This window comes from Urocitellus parryii, chromosome 1, assembly GCF_045843805.1.
Source record: "Urocitellus parryii isolate mUroPar1 chromosome 1, mUroPar1.hap1, whole genome shotgun sequence".
Classification (NCBI taxonomy): domain Eukaryota; kingdom Metazoa; phylum Chordata; class Mammalia; order Rodentia; family Sciuridae; genus Urocitellus; species Urocitellus parryii.
The window spans coordinates 254,062,841-254,075,884 of record NC_135531.1 but is presented as its reverse complement, the minus strand read 5'-3'; the positions used below and the strand labels follow the sequence as shown (position 1 = coordinate 254,075,884).

The window sequence follows — 13,044 nt, the reverse complement described above, 5'->3', positions numbered from 1 at the left end:
AAGCAGTTTCAGAGGTGATATGATTAGATTACAGGAGATAAAACTTAATCAGTGGATTAATCCACTGATAGAGATTAACTGGTGAGTAATTATAGGCAGGTAGGGTGTGGCTGGAGGAGGTAGGTCACTGGGAGATGTGCCTCTGGGGTTTATATTTTGTCCCTAGTGAGCGGAGCTCTCTATTTCATGTTCTGACTGCTTTCCTTCTGCCATGATGTTCTGCCTCACCTTGGGTCCAGAGCTCAGAGTGAGCTGACCAGCAACTGAAACTCTGAAACAGTGAGCCAAAACAAACTTTCCCCCCTTTCCATTGCTCTTGTCAGGTCTTTATATCACAGTGAAGATACTCTGACTAAAATATGGAATACATGTGAGGAAGTAAGAAAGTGAAAAGTCCAGGCTGACTGAATTTGGTTAAGATTTTTTAGGCACACATAGAGAGGTACTGGTCAATTCATATTTCTTCTTTCCCTCTCTGATGGAATGGGCTGTTAGGAGAGCATATTTGAAAACATACCTCAAGTTAGACCTGATTAAGAGAAGTTCTCAATAACAGGTGAAACTCTGAATCTTTCTTCTACCAAGGAAGCCATTGCTTAATCAGAATTGAAGGCATTTGACCACAGACAGGAAACAAGACCCGGAGGATGAATATCACATGTCCTGAAATTCTCAGAGTGGAGCATGTTTTATCAGAATTTTTGAGCTTTACATAAAAGCACCATGGCAGAAACTATAGAAATGCTGATGGAAACTTACAGAACTGGCCAGCAATTTGTATTAGTACTTCATAATGTCTTGCCATGTTCATACAGCATTTTATACCTTTTTTCCAATTTTCTTTAAAATAATTTATACTTTTGGGGCTGGGATCATGGCTTAGCAGTAGAGCGTTCACCTAGCATGGGCACAACCCGGTTCGATTCTCAGCACCACATAAAAATAAAGGCACTGTGTGTGTCCATCTACAAAAAAAAAAAAAAAAAAGATTCATTCTCTCTGTCTCTCTCTCTTTAAAAAAATTTATACTTTCATAGAAAAAGTGCCAGTTTTATAAATTGAAAAGTAGTATTTTATTAATATGCATTACTCTAAATATGTAATTTATTAAAATAAAAAAATGTTTGTTCATATAAAACATTTAAAATGGGTCGCAGAATGCCAGATCACTAAATCAACAAACAGTAGCATTTTCTCTGGAGCCTATTAGTACAGAAAGAAAAGGCTTCCATCACCTGTTGAATGCCAGTATTTCTAAATACTTCTAACAACTACTAATGATAATAAATAATATTTTACAAAGTCATCTTTTTTTTTCCATTTGTGGTTTGGTTTGCCTGGTTTGAAAAACTATATAATCTTTTTTTTTAACTGGCTAATAAAAGGGTTTCTGTTCAGAAGGTGACTTTGAACGGCTTTGTTCTACTTTAAATGGGTGGAATCTGTATGTTGTTTTGTGTGGGTGTGTGGTTTCTAATTATCAGCAATGGGAATGAATTTGCATTTGCTTATTTTAGCAAGAAGTAATCTAGGTTGCTTAAAGTTTTCTCTTTCATTTTCACATATTCATCATTCACTTATTGTAAGTCTGCTTTTATTGGATACAGTTGGGCATCACGAACCTCTAAAATAAAGAACTTTTTTGTACATGGCATCACATCAGTGCCTTATTAAATAAATTAAAGGACTAAGTTCCTGCCCTCTAGGATACCAAAAATTGACAGGGGGGATTAATATTCCCTAAATATGTTTTTCATTATAGCTCTTTTGCCAGAACCATAAATGAGGGGTCTCATAGTTAAGCCTTTTTTTTTTCATTCCCTTATTCCCTGAAATACTTCAGGGAATAAGCACCTCAAATGGGTTCCCCATATATATAACTCAGGGAGTCAGCCTTTCATCTTCCTCCAGTAAGTAGAAACTGTCCCTTTCCCATGACTTTTCTGTATATAATCTGAGCCAGACCCCATGCAAAATCTTTCCATTTGTATATTTCTATAGTTAGATTCAGCAAGTGATGTTTTACTATGTTTAAACATGTTTTGAAATATTTAAACATTGTAAATTGTTAAAAAAGGAGGGGCTTGGGGAGATGTTAGTCAAAGAACATACATTTACAGTTAAGACAGGAGGAATGGGTTCAGGAGATCTATTATTGCACAGCTGAGTGACTAGAGTTAGAGATGATGTTTTCTTGAAAAATACTAAGATACAGGACGTTAAAGGTACTCACCACAAAAATGATAATTATGGAAGGCAATGCATTTCTATATTTAATCTTCCATAACATATGTACACTTCCAAATATCATATTGTACATGATAAATACAAATTTCATGTAATTTTAAAATATAGACAAGAAGTTTTTAGAATTTTAAACTCAGAACTCATTGATTTGTACATTAAACATAGTCTCAGTGTAATATTTAAACATTATAGATAAAGTAGAGGGTCTGCTTGATCCCCAACCCTAATCCTCCTTTTCAGTAAAGTTAACCTCTCTTACTTTCTCTAGGAATTGGCATTTATATGTAAGCACATGGTATTTCCACTGTTTGCATTCCTGTTGTTGCAGTTATGAGCGCCTTAAGGGCAGAATCCCTGTTCTACACAGCTCTATTTGTAGTACCTGACACAGAGGACTGGCATATGGTAGGTGTTCAATAAATATTTGCTTACTAAATGAGTTATTGTTGCCCCCACCACTACCCTTTCTGTAGTCAACAATAGTTCTTCTATCTGTATGAGAAAAGGGTGAGCCTTGGGAATATTAATGGGGTAAGGGAAGTGTGACTACTAACCAAAGGAGATTGAAAAAACTATCTGAGAGGAATCTTAGGGACTGGGCTATATAAAAAGACACATGAACTTTTTATATATCCCACTTCCTGGCACTCAGCTCCTAAAACACTTGGAATCTCCAAAAATGGTGTGCCTTTCTGTACCCTAATAGACAGCTGCTAAACAGTCCTTGAATAGGGGCTGACTATCAGGGAATCCATCAAGTGATTAGAAGTTGAAACTCTCAGTACTCCTCCATCTATGGGGAGCGGAGAGGGTCCAAGGTGGAGTTGATCACCAGTGGTCATGATGCAATCAGTCATGCATGCCTGTGTAATGAAGCCCCCACATAAAACCCCCAAAGGACTGCATGCAGAGAGCTTTTCAGTGCTGTTGGACATCAACAAATTCTGTTGGAACTCAGAGTAATGTTTCCTGGGCATTTATATTTAAGGGAAAAGGAATATAAGGTCACAATAAAGTAAACAGTATGATGAATAGAAACTATAAATAGACTGTTACAAATTCTGGGTAAATCTTAAGCAAAATACAGATTTTTTTTTGTACTGGGAAGTTTATTCAGTTCTGATGAATTTTAATGGTAGATGGGCTGGGGATGTGGCTCGAGCGGTAGCGCGCTCGCCTGGCATGCGTGCGGCCTGGGTTCGATCCTCAGCACCACATACCAACAAAGATGTTGTGTCCGCCGAGAACTAAAAAATAAATATTAAAAATTCTCTCTCTCTCTCCTCTCTCACTCTCTCTTTTAAAAAAAATTTTAATGGTAGATGCTTAAAGAAAAAATTAACAGAGCTGTGCTAAATTAGTCTACCTTCCTTGTATCTATGCTGAGTTTGGGGGAAATTTTGAGGATTTAAATTATCATTTTCAGTATTAAATCAGGCAAAACTAGCAGCAATTATATTAATAAAGAGATTGGTGAAATAGAAATCACGTCTGAGCCTCAGTTCTGTTGCTGAACAGCTGGGCCTTTGCTTGGGCTCCCTTTCCTCTTTCTAAGCCTCAGTCTAGTCTTTAGGAGAAGTTGGTTGAAGTTGGTTGATCACATTCTGTGATCTACCTCAATAGATAATTAGAAATACAATTGCAAGAGATAATGTTTTTTCCCAAACACATAAGTTTGGGAAAAGTGTAGCTTATCTATCAACCCAATCCTTGAATTTAGTGTAACTGTGTGTGTGTCTTTGTGTGTATGTGTGGAATGTATTTCCCCCCTAGCTTTCAACCCAATTTTCCTTCAATGACTTAAACATTTCCCATCATGGATACCTATTATATATGTTACTACTTATCTTCTTGGGCAGCTTGTTGGCCACTCTATAGTGTCATTGAATATAGACTTGAGATTATCAAGAAAAAATGACACCAATTTCATCCTTAATTTCTCACCCCCTTTACCTACAAATTTATCCTTACCACAGGCATTCTCCTGTCATTTAGGCTCACTCTCTCCAAGGCCAACTATTACAAAGCTGTATTCTTAATTCTAGCTTTTTAACAGTGTCCTCTCTCTGGTTTCTTCCTTCCCTCACTAGTATCTCTTTTCTCTCAGCGTGTTGCAGAGTTTTTCATTAACAACGTAACATAAAAGAATGAAAACAACTTTTCTTATCTTCTCTGGATACATTTTTCTCTCTCTCTCAACATTAGCCTTCATGGAAGATCACCTATGCTATTTCCATTTTCCATTCTTCCTCAAGCTGCTTCATCCCCCTATCCTACACTCTACTGAAACTTACTCCATTTACAGTTACCTCTCGATTTCTAAATCTAGTGAAAAATTCAGCACCTTCTCATACCTTCTATAACCTTGGGACCATTTCCTTTTTCAACTCTTGGTATCCTCATTTGTCAGAGACAGGAGAACTTTATAAGGAGTAATCTATCCGGGCCACCACTGAGTCTAAATTGACCCAAGCCTTTTCTCTATTCATCAAAGAAGTTAGGACTAATTCTCTTGGCAGCAGCACAGCCATCTAAACAAACCCGGCTGATCACTACTGCTACCCTCAGTCACTGCCAAGATATGAGACCCAGTCATCTATTCTTTTCTGGCTGCCAACTATACAACACTCTGTACTCAGTATGACTCCCTATCCCACTTTCCCCCTCCATCCCAGACTTGCCTTCTTGAGTCTGACCATCTTTCCATGGCTGACAAAACACTGTAGTCTTTTTACCTCATCTCTAAAATTCCCCCAGCTTTCAGCCTTAAATGAAATCTAGCTCTCCACTCAGAATTCTGCTTCCCCTGGAGCCCTTCAGCTGAAACTTCTCATCCATACCATGCAGGTCAGGTTTGAGAGGGGGCCCCAATTTCTCCTTACTTCTCATCCCTACTCCCTGCACATCGCTCCTCTACCCTCATGCAAAATCCCTACTCTTTCCCGCCAGCTGGCCACAGGTGCTGGTGGAATATGAATTGCCTCTTCTCCTGCTTATCCTTGACCTCCACCACCTTTGCAAACACGTCACTTAACAGGCAAACAACAAAGAGCTCATGGTTTTCCTCTCTCTCTCTCTACCCTATCTCCATCTTATCACTTCTGTTGTCAAAGGTACCTGCCTCAGGAAACTACCAGTCCACATAGGATAAAGACACATGTGGAAAACCCGATCTAACCTATGGGTTAGAACTAACTCCACATACTGCAGAGACCAGCAAATACCAGCCTACCTGAAGCTATATGACCAAGAAATAAATGTTTACCATTGGTTTTATTATGAAGCATAGCTGCAGCAATAGTTGATACACTGACAATCATATTAGACCTTCTTTTCACTCACCCACTGTTTAGTTAAAAAGGAAAAAAAAAAACAAACCTCAAGGCTTTATTGCCTAAATATTTCTCGCTTTTCTTTCCATTCTCATTTCTAATCACTTAAATTTACTTTTGCACATATCATATTACCTTGCCCCCACCCACTTTTGGCTCTTTCAAGTCCCTGCAATCACCACATTGATATTACCAGAATACAAAAGGGACTACTCTTTCCTTAAACCTGTTTAGCGCCTGAGCCTGTAGGATAAAACCATACTCTTGGATTTGGCAGAACTTCCTCATAATTGAATCTGTGCCTCCTTGCTCAACCTGGTGTCTTGCCAGTCTCCCTTCATATTCCTGTCACACTGAATTGCTTATGGCTTCTTGAGTATACCTTGATACTTCATGTTTTCATAACTTTCCATATGCCTAAAATCTGTTGGCTCATTGGCCTTTTCTACATCTCCAACTTCTATTTGGCTCTGAAATCCAGCTATGGAAGCACTTCCATTCTGACACATGACAGCCAGCCCCCAGTCCCACACAGGATGGGCACTCCTTCCTCTTGGAGATTTCTGTACTGTGCTCTTCAGCACAAATGTATCAGACAGATAACAGATATTAATCAGGCATTTATATTCTTTCTCTGCTACCACATTATAAACAATTTTTCTAAGGCAGGACCACATCTTATTTCACTTTGTGTCTCTAGCATTTACTATAATATCTGCTACAGAGAGTGGGCATTTCGTAAACAGGAGTGGGATGAAACAATTAGTTTTGAAATTTGATTTGGAAAAAGAAATGTTGTCTCTATCTACTCATGAAATTCAGAGATGCACAGACCTTCTTTATATTTGAGTAGTAAAGAATCTTATTAAAAATACTGTTTCTAGTTCAATTTGATTCACTAAATTTTAGAGACGACAGTATTCGGTGATCTTTTGCAACATAGAAATACTAGGGTTGCTCGAAAATCAAATTTGTATAGAAGGAACCCTGGACATATTGCCAATCATCTTATGATAACTTCCTGAATCCTATGGAAATGCCAACCAAAGCTTGAGTACGAGAGAAAAGAATACACTTCCTATGTCTAAAGCAATGTTTTTCTAGCATAAGAAATGCCAAAAGCTTACCCGGGAAGGATGTCTGTCCACACAGATCCTTATGCTGTATTACCTTAACCAATCAATGAAGAAACTATTCAAGTCCACTAACCACTAATAATAGAATTGTAGTTCCTCATCTATTTATGCAATATCTATTATTTATGCAATAACCATAAAGTTGTGAAAAATAGAAAACCAATTAGAAGACTCAAATACAAAAAAATGAACAATGTTTGTATTCCATTACTTAAGTATTTTAATTTTGATAATACTAAGACAATAAAATTTATGAGATTTCACTCAACTTGCTGCTCTTATAGTAAAATGATGGATGTTTTTAAAAGTTCTATCCTTTTACAAAGATCCAGAAACTTCTCAGGCCACATTTAAACTGTCTAGATTTGAAGTTTATACACATTGCATTTAAAGAAGAAGGGAAGGTCTGCCAAAGTAGCAACTTCCTCATTAAACTCTCAAGCTTGCTACGAAGAAAGATATTACTCGCACGTTCACTGTAATGTACAGATAACACACACACATTTTCTCTCTCATACGTCTCTCAACTTGATATATATATATATATACACACACACACACACACACACACACACACACACATACATACACATGTACATGCACATAGGAAAACTAAGGCAAGAATGACCATATTAGATATCCTTCTCAAACATACTCACTGAATTGCAGGAGTCTAGTAGAAATTTATAATTATTGTATTTCTGTTTCAGAGACAAATAAGAATTTATCAGGTTTCTTGTTGTGTCTCTTTGTGTGTGTGAACTTCTAACTAGAACTAGATGTAAGCACTGTGTCTGACTCCTATATTTTCAGTTCCTGGGATTTGGGGTTTTAGGTAGGTGCTAGTAGAACATGAATTGCCCCAAAGTACTACCTCTACCACACAACATCTGAGTTTATATCCTAACCCAACAGTGACTAGCTGAGAAATCAAATATTTAAATGCCCTTAGCTTCTATTTCTTCATCAGTAAACCGTGTCAGGATATCAACTAAACATGGTGACTATAAGGCACCTCATATGTAGAAATACCCTGAGAGTGTTAATAAGTGCTTGCTCATGAATTGATAAACTTGCCTTAGGAAAGGTCTGGACTTACTGCCAGCCATTACTTTCACAGACTTGCCTGTTTTACAACTATATAGACAGGTGTTTGAGAATATAAGAAATTAAAACAGAAATAGGAAAGCTTTTTAGTCCATTTTGCTAATTAATATGTCAGAGCCCATAAAGAAGAACTCAGTGGCTTCCTTCAGTACTACATCCTCTTAAAAAGCTGGGTCAGCAAAGATCTCTGCAGACAGTCAATACATATTAAAACAGTTCCAAGCAGTAAATCAAAACAACTAAAAAAGAAGATGACACAGAAAAAAAAAGTAAAATTTATAACTCCTTTCTGACTGACTCTAGAAGAGTACTGAACTATTAGTTTAGTTGCCAGTTCAGTATACAGAAAGCAAAAATATGCCTGAACTCCCTCTCAGGCATATTTTGTTTCTGAATATTACCAAAATCAAAGTATAATTTAAAAAAATCAAATGCCAAATTTGATGTCATTTTCTGTGTCTTCTAATGTTCCCCTAGAATATTTAGCTCATTTTAAAAAGTGGCTTTGTTGTTTAAAAAATATTTTTCTCTGTTTTTTGCCACCCCCCCCCTGCATTTCTAAGATTTGTTTAATTAGTTAGACAGGGAAAGAGGGTAAAGACATTTTTGGTTTCCCAAAAGAAGACTAGAAATACAATAAGGCTTACTGAAACTTGTGATTTTCTTAAAGAAACTGAACAAAACGCATTTTAATTCTAATTTCCCTGTGTTGGGTCCACGGTTCCCTAGATATACATATCCCCCTTCTGGGGCGGAGGACCCTAAAAGATTATGAGCAGGAGAATTACCGTGCTGTCTTCCTTGTGCTGTGTAATGAGATGGGATGCACTGTTAGGGGAGGTCCAATAGCAGGATCTTAGAGGAATCTCAAAAATCCTGGGTGGATTGCAGAAGGGGTGAGAGGAACACTACATTCTGGGCCAAAAATGTTAGAAAGATTTATCCTACCTGGGCCTCTGATTTAATCAGAGTTCCAAGGAATAAACTACTTAAAGATTAAGCCAAGGAAAAAGGAAAAGGTGCCAAAAACCTTGTCACAAATTTGGGAGGTGCCCAAACCAGACAAACAGATGGAACTTGGCACAAAATGGCCCTCTACACACTAAGTAGCTGACTCAGAAGAAATTTCAACTCACATGAATTTATTAAAATGTTGAATATCATCCTGAATAAGAAGATGGATGATAGATTTAGGTCAGCACATACAATTTAATTTGTTTAACTTTCTGATAGTCTTAGATTGTATTGAAGCTGCCCACATTTCTAACATTAAAGAGAGAGAGAGAGCACTGTTTTATTCTTAGGAAAAAAATAGAATTTTACTTAAAGATTTGGGGAAGAAGAAAGAAAATTGCAACAAAAAGTTCAGTGATCCCTTTGAACACTGGTGAGTTAAGTAGAATCATAGAACTTTGCAAGGTAAAATACAACCTGGTAACTTGTTTAGTGATCACAGACCACCTTAGAAGATAGACAGTTTAGTTATATGTTAGGTGACTTTTAAACATTATTTTGTAACTGAAAGAGGTTGTTGGAATTAAAAGGACCCTTAATCCTTTGCTCTGTGCCCCCTCACCAAAGCCAGATGAAAAATTTCCCTGCATAAATGCAGTGTAGCGTACATAAGGGATCTGCATTTTATATGAGGCATAAGTTCTTGAGGATCATTATAATTTAAGACTAATTTTCCAAAATAAAGAAATATAAAAAACTGGGGGAGAGTATATTCTTGGAGCATAGAAATTTATAATTTTAGTCTTACATTTTTCTATAATGATATTCTATATTTTCTCAAAAGTGTCTGATGTTTTACAGAATGCTCTCCTTTAATGTCATACTAGACTATAGAATTTTAGGTCATTGTTAGCTCTCCTCATTACATGCCATTTTAGATCCAAGTTATCAAGTTTCTGACTGTTCTTTAGTATTTTCACTAGTTTCACAGGTACCCAGTGACAAACTCAATTATGTATTGATAGGATATAAAAGTCCATAAAAATAGGGAATGTTGGAATAGCAGTACATTAGTAAAGAAATCTCTAATAAAACATCTACTGTATTTAAATAGCATGGTTCATCAAATATAAAGAGGATTGGTTCTATTTCTATCTCTCAGTGAAAGTGAAGGTGCTATGTGGCTAGTTTACAATAAATTAACTGGTAGCTTTAAATTTTTGCCACTTTTGAATTTTTTATTTTAATTTGGAAGGTTATTATTTCAAGTTTGCACTTAGAATAGTTCTTTATTAATACTCTATATCATACTATATAAAAGACATATCATTTAAATTTACCTAAAACATTACAGCAATATGCTAAGACAACAATGATCTCAGAAATAGTGACAATAACTTTTAATTACTGGCTAACAGTAACTTGTTTGGAAATCAATTAAGATTAGAATGTGTTTCAATTTCCTGGAATTAGACAGAAAGATGATTATTTGCTCGTTTTCACAAATCAAGCTGATAAAATATTCTTAAAAACAGCTTCAAGTTTTTTCATTGAATCCTATGCCAGTACACAAAAAGATTTTAGTGTTCAAGTATTAACAAGTGTAAGACAACTATTAATATATGTAGGACTGTGTATTTCAAATGAAAAGAATGTAGGCTATCCTTGGGGTTCCTTGGCCATGAGAATTTTCTTCCCAGTTTCCTAAAAATATTTAATGGAAGTATTTAATGGTAGTATTTAATGGAAGAAGATGATATAAACATGCGGCATGTGTCAGTTTAACACTCCATGGAAATCTGTTCTTTTACAGTGATCTAACTTTTTAGATTCTTTATTAGGAAAAAATGGGAGGAAAAAAAAAAAAGGAAAACAAAAGAGTTGTGAACTAGTTCTTCCCTGCTGTTGTTACTAAAGAATCTGGAAAAGAAAGAGAAAAAAAAAAATCATAATCTTGCCCTGGAACGTGATGGAGGTAATGAGGCGTCCAGGCGACTTGCTGCTGAAAACGTAATTGGCACATAAACACAGAGACACTCAGTGATGGGGAAGACTTCTTTGTTTCAGAAACGGAGGGATGCCAACATATTATAACTCTTCTGTGTTTGGAATGGCAATTCTAAGAGTCAAATGGATGTCCCCCCCCCCCGCCCCAAATCATGCACCCTTAGAAGAAAGGAATTACTGACGTATTTGCTAGCTTAGCAGCTCTTAAGTTTTGCAGCTAAGTGAATAACTGATGCCAAAGGGAGAGCACAGGAAGAGAAGGCAGGCTTCTTGGCAATGAAGGGCTACGTAGACATAAAGATGCCACACACATGATAGAGAAAGACCAAGACCCTAGGAGACCCAAGTGGACTTCCCAGATAACATAAAGGGGGCTCATTTGTGAGAGATAAAAGGATAACAATCATCCCTAGCACAGTCCCTTTTGATGACAAGCAACTGCATATTTTTAAATTTAATTTAATTTTTTTGAGGAGAAAGAAATGAGAACATCTTTTTTTTTACTCTGGAACTCTCTTCTGCCGTTTTAATATGGAAGTCAGTGTGGGAAAGAATTTTTGAACTTTCTTTGGTTTTCTTTACAATGTTTGTTTTAAGTGCTCAGCTAGTATACAGTTTCAGATTTGGAGTTTTAGAATCATTTTTTTGGAAACCTTTCTTCTTTCCTTTCAAACATTTTGAGTCAGCATGCATTATGTCACTATGCACACAGCCAAGCAATAATTCATCTTTGTGGAAGTCAGAGACATCTCATGTATTAATTAGAAAGTCTTTCAGTGACTGGTGGGTAGAAACAGGTTCCAACTGCTACTAAAACACAGCCAGGGATTTCCAGGAAGGGAACAGAAAGGCAGATACGAGGAATTTCTTACCGGATCGGTGTCCAGCCAATGAATGAACTTTGCTTTCATCTGGCACTGAGGAGAAAAAAGTAAAAGAGACAAGGATTAGACCTGCTTGTAAATCAGGCATTTTACAAACAATAAATTAATAGAAAATCATAATAAGTTAAATCTTTTACTGGCAAAGATTTCAGAAAATTTCCCTTCCAGCCTACCCTGGGGTACATCATTTTTATTGACAGACATTTGAAAAACAGCTATGAAGAAATATGTTTATTAGATATTCTATGAATATGACATCATTCTTAAAGACTTCCAATACTTTCAGTTCTTTTAGCTTGGTTGTTGCTTCCATGACCATAAGAGGAGAAAAACTAAATTCAAACAAAGCTCTCTGAGCATAAAAGCAATGTATGTATTATCTAATACTCCAGGGTTGGACCTGTGTATCTGGTCAAAATGGAGGAAAAGAGAAAAGATTTATAATCCCCTAGAAATAGTTAAAAACTAGACAAAACATGAAATCATGGCATTCATCTGATGAGATGTCAGGCAACAAAGGACAGCAACTCCTAAGAGATGGAAAACAAATGGGGTGAACCCTACAAGTGCGCCAGCTTGCTTCTAGAGAAGGTTTCCAGATGGTGGTGCAGGGAGGGGGACACTGAGGCAGAATCCAGTGACTTGAGGACATGGTGCAGGATGTCCAGGGAAGCCAGTGCAGATTGAATGTCCAGGACAGAGAAGCAGAGAGAAGAGAATCACACAGATTTCTCTCTAAATCTTCAGAGAACTCCTTCCTGGATTTAGTTGAATACTGATGATCACTTGTACATGAGACAAGAACCCCAAGAGCTCAAAGAATCTGTCCCAAATGGAAAGGAAGCAGCTTCTATAGTCCATGTAGAACAGGGAACAGTGCCTATTTCCAATGGCTAGAATGGAAACTTCATAATTCAGGGGTGTCAGAATATGAAGATGGGTTTTGCCTAAATAGGAAGAAAATTAATCCCCAATTAACATAGCTCAGATGAAATGGATAAACTGTTGAAAGGTCTAGATTACCAAAGCTTATAAAGGAAGAAATAAATGCATGCATAGCCTGATAACTAATTTTAAAAATGAGTTTGTATGTAAAACTTTTCCAAAAAACAAACAACCACAAACCATCTAGACTGAAATGGCTTCACTGTTGAATTCTTTGAACATTTAAGGAAGAAACAATACGGACTCTACAGAAATCCTACTAAAAAGTTTAAAGGAGGGAACATTTCCAACCTATCCCATAGAGCTAGTATTAAACGTACTAATATCAGAAAAAGACATCATATAAAAACCACTAGATAATATTCCTCATAAACATAGAGGCAAAGTCCTTAATCATTTAGCAACTTTGCATGGATTACCACTTCAATGTTT

General features: G+C 36.6%; 1 protein-coding gene across 2 annotated transcripts in view; it reads right to left on the bottom strand.

Moving 5' to 3' along the window:
* The window catches only part of Pard3b (par-3 family cell polarity regulator beta), a 986,773-nt gene that overhangs the window by 342,838 nt on the left and 630,891 nt on the right, over positions 1 to 13,044 (bottom strand). For both annotated transcript variants that reach the window (XM_077803361.1, XM_077803362.1), the window contains one exon: positions 11,656 to 11,700. In XM_077803361.1, the coding sequence (XP_077659487.1) occupies positions 11,656 to 11,700 (45 nt within the window). The remainder of the gene's footprint in view (positions 1 to 11,655; positions 11,701 to 13,044) is intronic.